The 15,638-nt window shown below is 54.2% G+C and overlaps 2 protein-coding genes across 2 annotated transcripts; one reads left to right on the top strand and one right to left on the bottom strand.

The window, feature by feature from the left end:
* Positions 1-3,001: 3,001 nt before the first annotated feature.
* Positions 3,002-3,829, top strand: LOC147597819 (feather beta keratin-like). The gene is made up of 2 exons (XM_086766460.1): positions 3,002-3,151; positions 3,506-3,829. Exons 1-2 carry the CDS (start codon positions 3,002-3,004, stop codon positions 3,827-3,829), a joined length of 474 nt encoding a protein of 157 aa, XP_086622586.1.
* A 7,515-nt stretch (positions 3,830-11,344) lies between these two features.
* LOC147597818 (uncharacterized) lies at positions 11,345-14,651 on the bottom strand. Its single transcript, XM_086766459.1, has 3 exons — positions 14,600-14,651; positions 13,144-13,746; positions 11,345-11,388 (listed from the first exon to the last, which is right to left on the bottom strand). Exons 1-3 carry the CDS (start codon positions 14,649-14,651, stop codon positions 11,345-11,347), a joined length of 699 nt encoding a protein of 232 aa, XP_086622585.1.
* Between the last annotated feature and the right edge of the window lie 987 nt (positions 14,652-15,638).

Genomic DNA, 15,638 nt, shown 5'->3' with positions numbered 1-15,638 from the left:
GTGCTCACGGGCACGTTCATCCGGCTGTGCTCGTGTGTGTGCCTGCACGTGCATGCGTGTGCCTCTGGGAATACACATGCTCACGTGGGTGTGCACAAGTGTTCTGTGTGGGTGTGTTTGGGCAATTGTGTCCGTGAATCTGTCTGTGTTTTAGCACACGCATGTGCCGTCCCGCAGGAGAGCATGAATGTGTGTGACGGGTCTGCACATCAGTAATTGTGTGGACATAGCTGTGTGTAGATGCGTGCTCTTGTGTGCGTCCATCTGTGTGGAGGAGCATATCTGTGTGTATCTGCATGCAAATGAATTTGTGTAGAAGCATACACCTGTGTAAGCATGTGTGTTTGAGTATCAGTGCATACATGTTGGTGTGGGAGGTGGCTCTGCACATTGGTACGCACATGGGCTCCCCTTAATAAGTGCACACTCAGTATGAGTCACTCTCTGGGTGTGTGTAAACTCAGGTGTGTGGTTGTGCCCATGTGCGTGCATTTGTGTGTGCAGCGAAGGGGAGGTTCCAATTGTAACTGCTCAGCAGGGGTAATTGGTGACCACGGAATGAGCTGCCATGCAGTTCCAGAGGGCCCAAATGCAGAAGGGGTTCAAGTGGCTGGCAGCAGGAATGCCAAAGTCAGAAGGCCTCCCCGTCAGAAGCAATCCTGGAATGTGAATGCTCAGTGGGCACCTTTGGGCAGCAGAGCTGGTGCTGGGGAATAGAACCAACGCTGCCTCAGGTTCCCCACGATACCCGTCCAGGACTGGGGCTAGTGCCAGTGTGTGTAAGGAATGGGCTCCTGAGGCATCTTTGCGTGCTCCTTGTAGAACTGCTCACGGTGGTAGGAGTCTGTCCTGGCACAGGAATGCCTCCCAAGGGATTCTGTCCGCCAGTGTCCTGAACTGGCAGAAGTCTCCTCTCTGGAAGTCCATGGTAGCGGTTTTACTGACCCTTCTCCTTACCTCTCCAACGACTGAAAACACTATCGTTTTGTGGTCACTGGGCCTAAGATGGCCTCCGACCACCACACCTCCCACCAGCCCTTCTCTGTTAGTAAACAGCAGATCGAGCGAGGCACCTCCCCTGGGAGGCTCACTCGCCAGCTGAGTCAGGAACTTATCTTCCATACACTGCAGGAACCTCCTGCAGGACTGTTTCCTCTCTGCTGTCTTGTATTTCCAGCAGATGTCTGGTAAGTTGAAGTCCCCCAAGAGAACAAAGTCTAGCCATCATGAGACTTCTGCCAGCCCTTTTCAGAATGCCTCTCCTGCCTCTTCATCCTGGTTGGGGGGTCTATAACAGACTCCCAGCAGGATGTCTTCCTCCTTGGCCTTCCCCCTCATCCTTACCCATAAGCATTCAACCTTACCATCACCACCTTTGTGCTCCACACATTCAAAACACTCCCTGACATATAGAGACAAGCCACCACCTCTCCTTCCTGGCCTATCCCTTCTGAAGAGCTTGTAGCCACCTATTGCAGCACTCCAGTTATGAGAGTCATCCTATCATGTTTCTGTGATGGCAACTAAGTGTTAACTATGCTGCTGCACAATGGCTTCCAGCTCCTCGTACTTGTTGCCCATGCTGCATGCATTGGTGTAAATGCACTTGAGCTGAGCTGTCGATTTTGCTCCCAATCTAGGCACGTCAGCCCTAGGCTCATCCCTAGTGAGGCTGGTTCCCTTCCCTCTTTGAGCTTAGTTTAAAGCCCTCTCAATTAACCTCACCAGCTCATGGGCTCTGCCCATCTCAGTGTCCTCACAGCCTGGTACAGCTCCATCATGTTGCTGCATGTCATGCTGTCAGCTGAGAACTCCCTGCATCTGAAAAAAAAAAAAGAAATTACTACCTTTCACAGAGTTGTAACTCCTTTGTTGAACTCCTTCATTGACACACTCCCCAACAAAGAAGTGAAGCAAGCCCTGGGGTGGGCTTTCCAGAAAAAGTGAAGCGCCTTTTCAAAGGGCCTCAGTGGGAGCAAACAGATCCATCCCCTCCCTCCCACAACGTCTACCCTGCAGAGGTTCCTCAGCACAGTGTAAGTGCAGCAGGGCATCACAGGGAGTGAGAAGCCACCGCTTCCTCCATGAGCTCACCTCACCCACCTCACAGCCATCCCAGGCTGGGCTGAGCCTCCGTTCTAGAGCTCCCACCTCCCTCTGTTACCTCCTGGGTCAATTCAGAATGCCTCCCCGTGCTCTAAAGCCCAGTGCTTGGAAGGGGTCACAAACCCCATCCAGAAAGAGTTCTCTGACAGAACACTGCAGGAGAGGTCCTTGCAGAGGTGTGTACTCCAGTTTCCTCAGTGCTGCATTTGGTCAGCTATTCACCTGAATCCCCTAAAGAAGTCCCAGCAACTGGCTCATTGCTTTAGGAAGTGGACATGTATTTCTCTGATTAGTCTGTACACATTCTGGAGACACCTCTGTCCCATTCTCCTGGCTGCTTCACAGGATCATGTTCTGGTGCAAGACAAAATTTTTACTACCAAGTTCATCTACATTACTCAGGCTACTTACAAGTAGAGAAAAGACAAGAATGCACATAGGAACACAAGGAGCCATGGACACTGCTGAGGAACCTTAGGGGCTGGGCAGGTTGGGCAATCAAAACCTAGGAGCACAACGCATACACCTGGGCAAGGAGAAACAAGTGACCATTGAGGTGAGCTGAGGAGGGAGGGAAGGAGAAGGTCATGGAACATCCTCAGCCACAGGAGTCCACCACAGCCAGCTGAGGACAGCTCGGCTTCTTCCTCGGAAGGGCACTTCCAACAGCCCCAACAGAGGGACCCACCCTGATGTCGCTTTGCTGCTGCAGACCCATTCAGCCCTTGAGCTGAGTCTTCTGCCAGCACTGCTGCATTCCTGCCCTAGAAACCCTGGGACCTTTCATCCCAGTGCTCACAAGAAAACTGTATTTGGGGAACGGGCATGGCACAAATGTAGAAATGAGAGGGCAGCACTGCTGGAAACCAAAGCACAGTCCATATCATTAACTGAGATGCTTTGCACGCAAGATGAGCTTGTCAGAAAATTGTTACCTCTGCCAAGGGTGCCTGTGGGCCTGCGGCAAGGAAGGGCAGGTATAAAAGGCAGCCCAAGGTCCTGCTCTCTCACTCGCTTCTCTTGCCTCCTTCTCCTTCGGAATCAGGTGAGTCTGGAAGCCCCTTCTCCTCTTATTCCAAAGTGAACGCTCTCCTCAATAGACCTCTCATCTGATACTGGCTCTGTCCTGTCCTCTGCTTTGGATCTTCTTGTCATGACAGATTGACCTGGGGTGAAGGTCTGCTTAGAGAGAGGCTGGGATGTGGCTGAGGGGCCTTTGGTTTATACACTGGCAGAGAGCCTCTCTGGGCCAGGCTGCTATTCACAGGGTGATGAAGTCTGTCTCTTGGCTGAGTCTCCATCTCCCCACTCAGCAGTGGCCTCAACTCCTTTGTGACAGGGTAAGCAGGCTGCTCCTCACCAACCCTTCTGCTCTGTTTCCTCCCCGATTCTCCGTCAGCTGCACCTCCATCCTCAAGACATGTCCTGCTACGACCGCTGCCTGCCATTGCGACCCTGTGGCCCCACCCCGCTGGCCAACAGCTGCAATGAGCCCTGTGTCAGGCGCTGCCAGGACTCCACCGTTGTCATCGAGCCCTCTCCCGTGGTGGTGACCCTGCCCGGCCCCATCCTCAGCTCCTTCCCACAGAACACCGCTGTGGGCTCCTCCACCTCCGCTGCTGTTGGCAGCATCCTCAGCTGTGAAGGAGTGCCCATCAACTCTGACTGCTGTGACCTCTCTGGCTTTTCCAGACGCTACTATGGCAGAAGATACCTCCCTTGAGAAAGATGCTGGAAAAGGCTTAGGGAAAGCAGAACATGGTGCCGTGCAGAGGATCAAACATTTGGATGTGTTTTCACTAGAACTGAATCACTTTGTATCTTTTTTTTCTGTTTACTTTCTTTGCTCCTGTTTCCCTTGACAGTGGGGTCACACCAAGGCCAGCCTGGTGGGGACCATGTGGCTCCTCTCCCTCTATGGGGCAGGCAGACGGACATCATGCAGGAGCTTTTCCTTGGTCCACGACTGCAGACACTTGCCTGGCTCTGGGGTTTCCTACCCTTCTGACCTCCGCCTGAAATTACTTTGTTTCCACTTTTTTGACTCATTAAAATTCTGCTGCATTCGAGCGTGCTCCCTGTGTGGTCCTTCCCTCTGTGGACACTCCCTAGGCTGCCAAGGGAGGACAGTGTTGCTCTGGGGTAAAAGGGGCTGAGGGCACAAGGAGACCCTTCTACATCCACAGAGCAATGGGAGGCTGGGACACTCTGCAGTGACTCCTCTTTTGGCACCATCCCTTACAGCTGAGGAACTCATCCGTTATTGCTTTGCTGCCAGCGACCATCAGACCTTGCTTTGTACACAAATTCCTGGAAAGAAAGGAGGTCTAGAGGGGACACCAGCCCCATGAGCTCTTGAGGAAGGGTGTTCCTTGCTACAACTGGACCTCCACTGGGGTGAGAGGCAGTGGGGTGTGTAGCTCTGGAAGTTCTTTTTTTGTAGAATGACAAGAATGGCAAGGCAAGGAACAGCCCTTTGAAGAGCTCATAGCTGCTGCTCCACCTTCCTTGCCCTTTCATTAGTGATCCATGGAACCTGAGGAGGCCCTGGCCTCTGCTGTGTCAGTCTGCACTGGTCCCTTCACCAGAGGACCAACTCAGCCAGGCAACTGTAACCAATGAGCCTGTCAGCAGCTGTTGCACCAGGCCAGTGGTGGCACCACCCGGGTGTCCTTGCTTGTGTCTAAAAGCATAATAAGAAGTTCTCATGTGAACTCCCCTTCTGTTTGACTGCAGAAATGATGAATAGAGCTGTTTCTGTTGATGAAACTCCTCTAGCAGCTTGACTGACCACCATGGGATGATCATGCTGTGCCATGATTGGAGCTGTCTATTTTACAGCACATAGCTTAGGGCTCCTAGCAGCTGAAGGATGTGGGATCATCTCCACTGCCTTCTCTTTCTTCAGAGTCTTAGTCTCATCTAAGAAATCACATTTTAAATGATACTTTACAAAGTCTGGGTGCCTCTCCGGGCAACCTGTTCCAGTGTTTCACCACCCTCATTGTAAACGATTTCTCCTTTATATCTAGTCTGAGTCTACCTCCTTCTAGTTTAAAACCATAAACCGTTACCCCATGTCTTGTCACAGCAGGCACTGCTAAAATGTTTCTTCTTTTCTTACCTATCAGACCCCTTTAGGTGCTGGAAGGCCACTAGAAAGTCAGAGCCTTCTCTTCTCCAGGCTGAACAGCCCCAGCTCTCTCAGCCTGTCCTCACAGGAAAGGAAATGCCTTTGTAGAGAAAGGATAGGGAAGAAGAGACAGACTGAATGCCTGGCTGGCCCTGGGCACAGCTGTGGGTGCCATCACAAGACACTTGGCCTGGATGGTTTTCCTGGTGAATTGGGAAAGGGAGGAGGAATTAGCTGAATGTCCCAGCCCACCCAAAGTGTTACCTTATGTCAAGAAACACAGGGTGGAGGAAGGAAAAGGCAAGGAAAATCCGTGCTGTATTTGGTTGGTACTGCTGTGCTTGAAGTGGACACGGGGATGTTTGCAGCTGAAGCAGTGATCTGATGTGAGATGCAGGCGCAACAGCTCAAAGGATTCTGGGCAGGAACTGGCAGGGTGATGCCTTTGGGTAGGGGACACATGGGGTGGCATCCCCCCTTCTCTGGAAACAAACCTGGGAAGGGACATTCCCTCTTCAGCATGGTGACAGGGAGCAGGACAGGGGATGAACAGAGCCCTTATGTTCTGCTTGTAACACTGTGGAGCCAGCACAATATGCAGCAGGTTATGGCTCTGCTCAATACTGGGGCAGAGGTAACCCTAGTTCATGGAAATTTGCCCCACTACCGCAAGAATAAAGTGACGAATATTAACAGAATCCAGGTGAGAGACAGGCGGAAGAATGGTCTTGAAAGTCTTTCAAACCTTGCAGCCAGGAGGGAACCCGCTATTTACAGCTTGGGGTGGGCTTCAGTGGTGCCCCACTATATACCACAGGCCATGATCCCTAAGCAGGAAAGACTTGTGATATGCAGTGAGGGAAAACACTCCTTCCATATCTGCTGAACTCGCAGTGGGAAGGATTGTGCCCCTCACATTGTGTGGGCCCCTCTCTCCAGAACTGCAGCCTCAGAGCAGGGCTGGCTGCCCCGGGGCCGTGCTGACACCTCTGCAACTAATAACACTTTGCTAGAAGTGGAGGACTTGTCCAGCAGACACATTTGCCTTTGAAGAACCTTGATGGGGTGGTGAACAAAGTGGTGAGGTCCTGGCATAGGACCGTAGGGCACTGGCTTTTGGGCACAGCCGTCCCCAGGGGGCTGTGGTTGCTCCCCACAGCATCAGCCTGCCAGAGCAGCCAGAAGCCGCTGATGCACATTTGCTGTGCTGCCCCAGGGGTCTGGGCACAGCCCCCTGCCTTCCCAGGGGACTTTGACCCAGTACTAGAAGGAATGCAGCCTGTCTCAAAGGTGTAAGCTGTCCCCTTCCGCTGGTGACAAACTGCTGACAGCAGCCTCATGGCCTCTTGAGGAAGGGCATTCCTTGCTACAATTGGAGCTCCACTGGGGTGGGAGGAGGTGTTTGGGGCGGGGGGGGTCTGGAAGATCTTTGCTCTGCAGAATGATAGGAAAGAAAGGAACAGCCATTAAATAGCTCATAGCTGATGCTCCACCTTCCTCTCCCCTCCAACACCCAGTCTAGGGGCCATGGCCTGCACGCATTGGGACGGCCATCATGGAAAAGTCACCTGCAATGGTGAACGTGTCAAGACTGGAAATTGCAGCTAAGCGTGTGCGAGCTGAGAGCACTCAGCACATAAATGGGGACAGTGAGAAGGTGTATTTCTGAGGGAGATCAGTTGCTCTGGTAAGAAGCATCCAGGGGAACATGAAGATGAGCAAGGGTGAGGTACCCAGGGGAGCTGTAGGCAGGCTCTGACCTCTTGACTGTTTCCTGCGTCCTCTCAGAGACTTTGAGCTCAGCAATAGGCTGCCATTCTTGGGGAAGAACACTTTTTTACTTGTGCATCTCATCCCTTCTGATCAGCTGAAATGTCTCTGGATGGCTACTACAGTCTCGTGTTTTATCTCCTGCATGAAAATTCAGACGGCTTGACAAAACTGTAGAAGTGGAGGGATGGCAATCCCCACATCCATATCTCCCATCAGGAGGGAATTACGGCTCATGAAGTGTCTCTCAGAATGACTGAAGGCCAAAAGCTTTAGAAGGGCATTTCACTTGCATGTCTGAAATCTTTTTTCCCTCATTATGCTGTTAATAACCATCATCAACTGGAGCAACAGTTGGAGTGCCTAACCCTACTGCATTAAACCTCGTAATAAACAGAAGGTACCTCAGGTCCTTCACAATGATGATACCATCTGCCATTGTCCTTGTAGAAGAGGGAGAGATGGCATTTCTTCTGACAGTTGAGTAACCCCTTCTGTCATAGCACTGCCACTGCCAGACATGATCTCTTCTCCTGGCTGCTTCTCAGAATCATGCTCTGGATCAAGACACAACTTGTTCCCAGTATCTCTACCTATAGCTGTTATTCCTGGCAGAAGACAGTCAACACAATTTACACTCCTCTGCCTTCCCTCTGTCCTGTATCTGAACGTAGTTTTTAATTTCTAATTAAAAATATGCAAATCACTGTGCTTCCTGTTAGATGTGTCAGAGCATTTCCACATCTAAAACCTCACAGCAGTTTTTAACAGTGCATCCTTCCACCCATTTTGGGCTTTGTCGTGGAAACACTTGAGTGTGATTGGCCTAGTCCCCAAAGCGCAGAGCTGTGAAATACTGGCTGGGTAACAAGTCTCTCTTTATCCTCATGGGGAGGACATTAGCACTTCCAAAGGGTACTTGCTTTCCCCCTCCCTGTGATTTTCATTTCAGAGCAGATGAATCACATTCTCTAAGCTCTTCTTTCTGCACCCTGACAGTGAAGGGAGTCCATGTGACCACTTCATAAGGAGGAGGCATCAACATGGCAGGTACACTGGGATTGATTTCACCTGAGTGTAGAGCTCTACAGTGAGAGGATTCACTCCACACTGAATGCCTACTCCTCCCTTCTGGAAGCAACGGTGCTTGGGGAGGCAAGTCACCAACCTCCTGTATCCACCTGTGCGGGGCACTTGGCTCTTGGACCTCCAGCCAGGCCCAGGCACCAGTGCCCAAGGACAGGCTGATGCCAATCCTTGTCAGCTGTGCTCTCTTCCCTGTGGCCCTTAGGAAAATCCCTGGGACAGCCCACTGAAGCTGGAGAAAGAGCCTGAGCCTGCATCTATCCTCAGGGAGCCATCACTGCTTGTCATTCCTTGCTTGTGGTGAGAGAATTGTGCCTGTAGAGTGTTGAAGCCCTCTGCAGCTCTGGAGAGCAACCAACAGCAGGAGGTGAAATGTCCGAGGGACTCGAGACACACTGGAGTGCAGGATACCGAGGGCTGCCATCAATTCTGCATCCACTCTGCCTGGAGCCCTCTGAGGTAACCAGGGGCATGAAAAACCCCAGCTGGGCTTGCAGAGGAGACCCACATCACTTGTGTGATGTAGGCCATCTTGGAACTGCAGTAGGACAGGAACCAGTCAACCAAGTACCTTAGGCTTCTCAGCTCATGTGGACAATGCTTCATGAGCAATAGACTCCAATTCATAGGGTGGCATCCAGCTGGGAAGTCAGCCCCCTCCAGCTGAGCTTCCACATGCGGTGCTGGGTAGAATTGCCTGAGAATAGCTCCCCACAACCATTGCTATTGCCTGTGGGAGGAAACAAGGTCACTGAGATGTGATTACCAGCTGATGGAAAGAGAAACCATCATGGACTCAAGGACATAGGGTGTCCTTGCAGACAAGCACCGATGATTTTGCTGAGGAGGAGAAGAGACCTGAAAAAGAGTGGGACCACACTCCACCAGTGGATGAGTGCAGGAAGGGTTTGGACAAAGAATCTTGTCCAGCACCTGGCTGATGGGTCTTTTTCACTTGCTGATTCCCAGATGCAGGGCAAGGAAGGGCTCTCCCTTCCTTCGGCTACTGTGGTCACATGGCAAAAGCATAAGAGCAGTTGTGCCTCCTACCGCAAGCTTCATTCTCCAGCTGTGGCTATCAGCAGAGGCACAGGGCGAGAGAAGAAGACGACAAGTTGACAGGGTACTTGCCCTGACTTACTCACTCCAGTGTACCATCACTTTTAAGCAGAGGGCATTTACAAGCCACGTTGGGCTTGTTTCTGCTGTAGCCTCCAGCGGGTCTGCCCCAGGTCAGGTTTCTTGGACTCCTTTCTTCATCAAAGACCCCAGATCTAGACACAGCTGTAAAGTCACGCTGGCATGTGCTTCAGAGCAGCACAGACTGGGGAGGCAGAGGCCCAGCCTCACCACAGCCCACAGCTGCCACTGCTGGGCAGGCTGAGCTCAGAGCTGCATGCAAGCAGTGGCAGGGAGGGAACCACCCCTCAGAGCACCGACCCACCACCTTTCTGTGCACTGCTGCATGCTGTGGGCACCAGTGTGGGCTCAGTGCACAGAAATAGGCAGCGCTGTCCTGGAGTTCAGCATCCCGCACGTGCAGAAGCACCTGGGAGGTCTCCACAGACAGTGCAGAGGAGAACCTCCCTGAATTCTCCTGAGGCTTCCATTTGCTCACCCATAACAGCATCTAAGGGGACTGGGTCTGGTGCTGCTGGTACCACAAGATGGGATAGGAAGAGCTGGTGGAGAAATTGCAGTGCAGAGTTGTGTGATGTCCCACCTGGATGGTGGTTTCTGCTGGAAAGTGGAGAACGGAGTACTTTTGGGCATGACCTGTAAAGCCAGAAAGGGCTTTCAGCGTTGCTTGCCTGTGCACCTGCCCAGGTATTGCTTGATCAGTTTGCTCACTGTCCCCATTTCCACCTCACTTTTCCCACCCTCTGAAAGGCTGAGCTGTTTGTCCCTGCACACTCCTTTCTGCGGGTTCTTGCCACTCCTCACTCCCCACATCATCCTGCTTTTCAGCCATACTCACTGGACTTTCAACCCACTGATTCCACATCTGTCTCTGAGCTAGGTTACCTGCTGGCGTCTCCTTCAGCAGCAGACCACAAGAGCTGTTCCTCTCCCACCTCTCACCATATCTTCTTGCTAGAACAGTTCCTCCATAGGACACACCACCTCCTCTGCCCTTGCCTTGGCCTTCAATGGCCTGTCAGCTCTTCTGGCATCAAGTTACCCTTCTCTGTTTCTCCCACAAGGTTTACAACCACCCCCACAGACACTGGTGGCATTTCATAAAATCCATCCAGGAGAGAAGCTCCTGCATGCTGGCATCGCTCCACTCCCTATCATCTTTCCCTCTCCCACGCGTCAGATGTATTAGTAGCATATTGAGGAATGCTCAGTTCCTGCAAATTTAGGGTAAGGTCTCATTCCTCCTCTGATGCCCATTACTTCAGACATCTCCCTGATTATTTGCCGCACCCATCTGCAGCCTCTGCATCCCCTACAGAAACACTCCCCCATCCCCCAGGGAGTCAGGACTCACATCTCCTCCCTTCCACCACCAGCTGCCCAAACTCTGGCCTCATTCTCCCCAGCCTGAAAGTCACATCTTACCAAAGTCTGCCAGTCCCAGCATTGCTGCCAGGAAAACAAGGACCATGACACGCTCTCCCTTCATGGGGTGCCCAGGAACCTGCCAGCATGAGGGACGTGATGCTTGCATCTTCACCTCTTCTGTCTCTGATACATCAAAGAGGCCTCTCAACCACAGCCCAGAGGGTGGAGCAAAGCTATCTCCCTACTGCTCCAGGCAGGCCCCTTTGGGTCTGTCCCCAAACTCTCTGATAGACCCCTCATATGTCTGCACCCCACCTCTACCAGAAGAAGGTTCTCAAGAGAGATAACAGACTCATGGTTTAAGTATTGTCTATCAGAGACATAGGCATCCCTCGTGAACTTCTGACATCAACCACCTAGCCAGCTGCATGGGCCTGCACCCAGCTCTGCAGGAGTTGGAGAAGGCAGCCCTGCACCCACCCTTGTCCCATGTCCACCCTGTCCCTGGGACTGTTGGGATGGAGATAGGACCAGGCACACACTCAAGTGCCTGGACTCAAGTCTCGCACACTCTCTCCCTTCACCTCTGAACACAGAGGGGGAACCTGGAGAGAAACATCTCTTGAAATCGCATCTGCTGCAGAAACCAGCCACACATGGACAGACACACTCCTGCAAACTGGCAGGGGGAGAATGGAGGAACACAGCTCTCTGTTGGACAGGCAGTCCCTCTGTGTCCCTTCACCCACCCACATTACCCACAACCTCCAGCTGCTTGTCCCACCCTGGGCCACAGAACCACAACACCCAGGCAAGAAAAAGGGCTACTTGATTTTAATCTCTTCTGACGTCTGCTGCCTGGAGCAGGGCTCCTCTGACACTTCTCCCCCGTGGCCCTTTGCTCACTTCTTTGGCAGGGACTGCAGGAAGCAGGTTGTTGGCATAGCAGGCCATGTTCACAACCTGGCTCCCACAAGGTCTTCAGGGTCCTGTTGTTCAGTTGAGGTCATGGCAGAAGGACGGTGGGCTGCCATCTGCTCTCCAATGACTGCAAACCTGCCAGGAGTTCCCTTCTAATACAGCTACAGCTGCCACAGCAGTCCCCAGCCGAGGCAGAGAAGAGAGCTGAACCATTTCTCTTTGCCTCTGGAGACAGTGAAGATGGATTTTCACATCTTTGTCAGGTCCTACAGCCACATAAGCCTCACTGGGGACTGGCTGGGCCCAGGACCCCATGCTCTGAGGCCTCCTTAAAGCTCTCATGCACCTCAGACATTCAGCCCCACGACCCCATGCTTTGAGGCCTCCTTACAGCTCTCATGCACGCAGACCTTCAGCCCCACAGGACAACATATAAAATCTGTTTTTGGCTCAATCCTGAGGTCTGAACTTGAATCATTTAAGTCTGCTCTTATGAGACCCCACGTGCAGTACTGCATCCAGCTCTGAAGCCCCCGACATCAGAGGGGTGTGGACTTGTTGAAATGAGTCCACAAAATGGAGCAGCTCTCCAGTGAGAACAGGCTGAGATAGTAGCAGCTGTTCAGCCTGGAGAAGAGAAGGCTCTGGGGAGACCTTATAGTGGCCTTACAGTACCTAAAGAGGGCCTACAGGAAAGAAGGGGAGAAGCTCTTCAGTAGATTCTGTTGCAATAAGACTAGGGGTAATGGTTTTAAAATGGAAGGGGGTATATTCAGAGTAGACACTAGGAAAAAACTTTTTACACTGAGGGTGGTGGAACTCTGGAACAGGTTGCCCAGAGAAGTGGTGGATGCCCCATCCCAGGAAACATTCAAGGCCAGGTTGGACAGGGCTCTGAGCAACCTGATCTGGTTGGAGATGGCCCTGCTGTCCCTTCCACGGAGGCTGGATTAGATGACCTTTAAAGGTCCCTTCCTACCCAAACTAATCTATGATTCTCTGATTCTATAACAAGTGCCCAGCTCAAGCTTCTCTCCTATCTCCCAGACTTCACCACCAAAGGCTCTCAAGCTGATGTTAAGGGGAATCCTGGGCAACAAGGTCTATGTGCCCAACACCAGCTGCTGTGGGATGCACCTGAAGGTCTCTGTGACAGTCAATGTCTGCTTCTCATGTTGGTGCCGAGGTAGAACTGCTGGCTTTTCGGGATGCCTTTCCAACACCAGCAGGAGCAGTCCAGAGCGGGCACTGGAGCTGGAGGATTCCGTTTGGAATTGTGTGTCTGGGCTACTTACAAAGTTAGCAGCAGGAAACAACGCCTGGTTGTGTTTCCAAAGGAATAGCGTGTGTCAGCACTGTATCAGCTGGGTCTTTCTGTTCTAACAGTGCCTGGCTATGGCACTGGGGGCAAAGAGATCCCCGGCCCTTTGAGCAGCAGCAGCGGGCGGTCCCTGCGGCAGGCCCGAGCGCTGCCCGGCTGCCCGTGGGCGGGAGGATCTGTGCTGGCCGCCTCCCTGTGCGGAGCAGAAAGGCGCTGCTCCTGGGCGGGAGCCAGCGGGGCCGGCGGCTGCAGCGGCTCCTTCCCGGGCAGCGCCGGCCAGCGCCCCCGCTCCGCTCGCCATTCCGCCCCCGCCGCCTCTGCCACTGGCGGGGGGGATTTCTGTCCGCGTCCCGCCGGGAGGGCGGCTGCTGCCGCTGCCGCTGCCGGTGGCGGTGGCGGTGGCGGTGGCGGTGGCGGTGCCGTTCCCGGGCGGGGGAAGCGTCCCGGGGCCCGGGGCCGGGCGGGGCGAGGCGGCCCCGGCGGGCGGAGCGGCAGCGCCCCCTGGCGGGCCCGCACGGGGCTGTCCCCCCGCCCCCGCCCCCGACACGCACGCCCGGCCCCGCCCGGCGCGGTTCGTGCCCGGCCGCAGCCCCGGCTCCTCTCGCCGTGTCTCCCACGGCGCAGTAATACACCGCCGCGTCCCCGCGCCCCGGCCGGGACAGCCACAGGCCGCTGGACCGCCGGTCTGCCGCCACCGACAGCCGCCCCGCCGGCTCCGACACCGCTTTGGTTCCTTTGTGAGCGAGTGCGATGAATGCGGGGCCTCGGCCCGGGAGCTGCCGGTACCAGTGGATGTTGTCGCTGTTCAGTATGTTGGGGTGTGAGCAGTTGATGCTGATGGCGGTGCCCTCGGTGGTCTGTGCCGACGGCTCCTGCTGCACCTGGGCTCTGCCCGCAGCCACTGCCGGAAAGGAGAAGGAAAGGCGAAACATCACCAGAGATCACCCAGCTCTCGTGGCTGTTTTCCCAGAGAGATCGTGAGAATGGGAAAGAAAGTGGGAGAGATCCCACTTTCTAGAGTGTCTGTGAGACAGAGCCGGACCGGCACAAATGGGGACAATGTGCTCATGGACAGGGAAGGAGAGTCATCCCGGGGTGGGTGTGTGGAGCACGGGGAGAAGTCTGGGAGGGAATTTGAAATGGATGCATGGATGAATGTCAGGTGCATGGATAGATGAATGGTGAGAGGGAGAGGGGACAGGAGTTGGGTGTGTTAGAGTGAAGGAAGCAGGGATGAATTCAGAAGGAGAATAAATGCTGAATTCACAACGAAATGAGCAGATATCTGGTGGGGTGCAGGAAAGCAACCTTGTGCCTACAGATCTGAAGGAAGCAGAGAGGCAGATCAGAAAGGGGTCCCAAAAAAGAAAGAGTAGCATAAAGAGATGGTGCAAAGAATGGCTGGCAGAATGTATGAAGAGGGGGAAACCGGACAGGGAGAGGGGTTGTTACAGGGAAGGGCTGAGGGCAATGAGAACTGCTGAATGCACAGGGCAAGGAGAGAGTGCATGGAAAGGCAGCCGTACGCGCAAGCAGGCTCCTATGGACAGAGGCGACGGAGAAATGGGGCAAACAGGCAGAGGGGGCTCAGGGGGTTTGGAAAGGGGGACGAGAGACGGCAGAGGGGCAGGGAGGCACGCAGAAGCCACTTGGAAGAAGGAGAGGGAAGAGTTGGCCCTCGCCCGCCCCCGGTGTTCCACCCCGGGCACAGCCCCGGCCCCCGGCCCCCAGCCACCGCCGCCAGCCCCGCGCACCCAGCAGCACCGCGGCCAGCCCCGACAGCCCCCAGCCCCGCCACCGCCGCATCCCGCCGCTCCGCCGCCCGAGCCTCGCTGCGCCCCGACAGCCCCGCCTCTCTGCTCCGCCCGCCACGCCTCCGCACCGAACCGAACCTCTCCGCCGCCGCCAGCTCCGCCCCGCCGCTCAGCCCTGCGCCGGCCCAGCTCGGCCTCTCGCCCGCCCCCGCACTGCTCCCTGCCTCTGCACCGGCACAGCTTGCTCTCCTCACAAACGCACTCTCCCCTCCTCCACCAACGACTGCCCACCACCAAGAAGCCCCCACACTGCCAGCTGCAGCCTGGCACAGCAGCACGGCCCTGCCCCGGGACATCCACCACCTGCCCACAGCTGCCTCCCAGCTCAGCGGCTGGAAACAGCACCCACTCATTTCCTGCGGGTGACAGCGAGGAGACTCCAGAGCCTCCCTCCAGCTGCCTCTCTGCACTCTCAGCAAGATGCCTCCAAGTTGTGTTGTGGCCAAGGGGCTGTGAGGACAACTGTGCCCATGGGCGTGCAGGGTTCAGGGTGGGCAGGGGAGATGGGGCGTCACTGAGTCAGAACACAGGTGAGGAGGGACCTCCAGAGGTCACCTGGATCACCCCTCTCCTCAGAACAGATCCCATTAGACCAAGTTGCTCAAGGTCACATTCAGTCCATTGTTCAACACTTTCCAGGATGGGGATTGCGTAGTCTCCCTGGGAAACTCATTCAGTTCTTCCCTATTTCTTCTAGTCTCATGTCTTAATCAGAACTCCCCATATGCTACCTCCTGGACACTTCCAGTGCCTTGTTCCATTTTCTCTCATCTCTCTAACTAAGTTGCTGTTGAAAGCAAGAATGTCTCCCCAGAGCCTTCACTTCTCCAAAATGGACAGGCCTGTCTCTCTCCAATTCTCCTCACATGTCAGGTTTGTCTGTCCCCTCATTGACTTATGTCGTGGTTTTGGCAGGGATGGAGTTAACTTTTCCTCTCAGTAGCTGGTATGTTTTGGATTTTGTGTGTGAAGAATGTTG

This window comes from Chlamydotis macqueenii, chromosome 25 (genome assembly GCF_036417535.1).
Source record: "Chlamydotis macqueenii isolate bChlMac1 chromosome 25, bChlMac1.mat, whole genome shotgun sequence".
Lineage (NCBI taxonomy): Eukaryota > Metazoa > Chordata > Aves > Otidiformes > Otididae > Chlamydotis > Chlamydotis macqueenii.
Note: the sequence above shows the minus strand (reverse complement) of the source record. Positions and strands in the feature narration are given on the sequence as shown.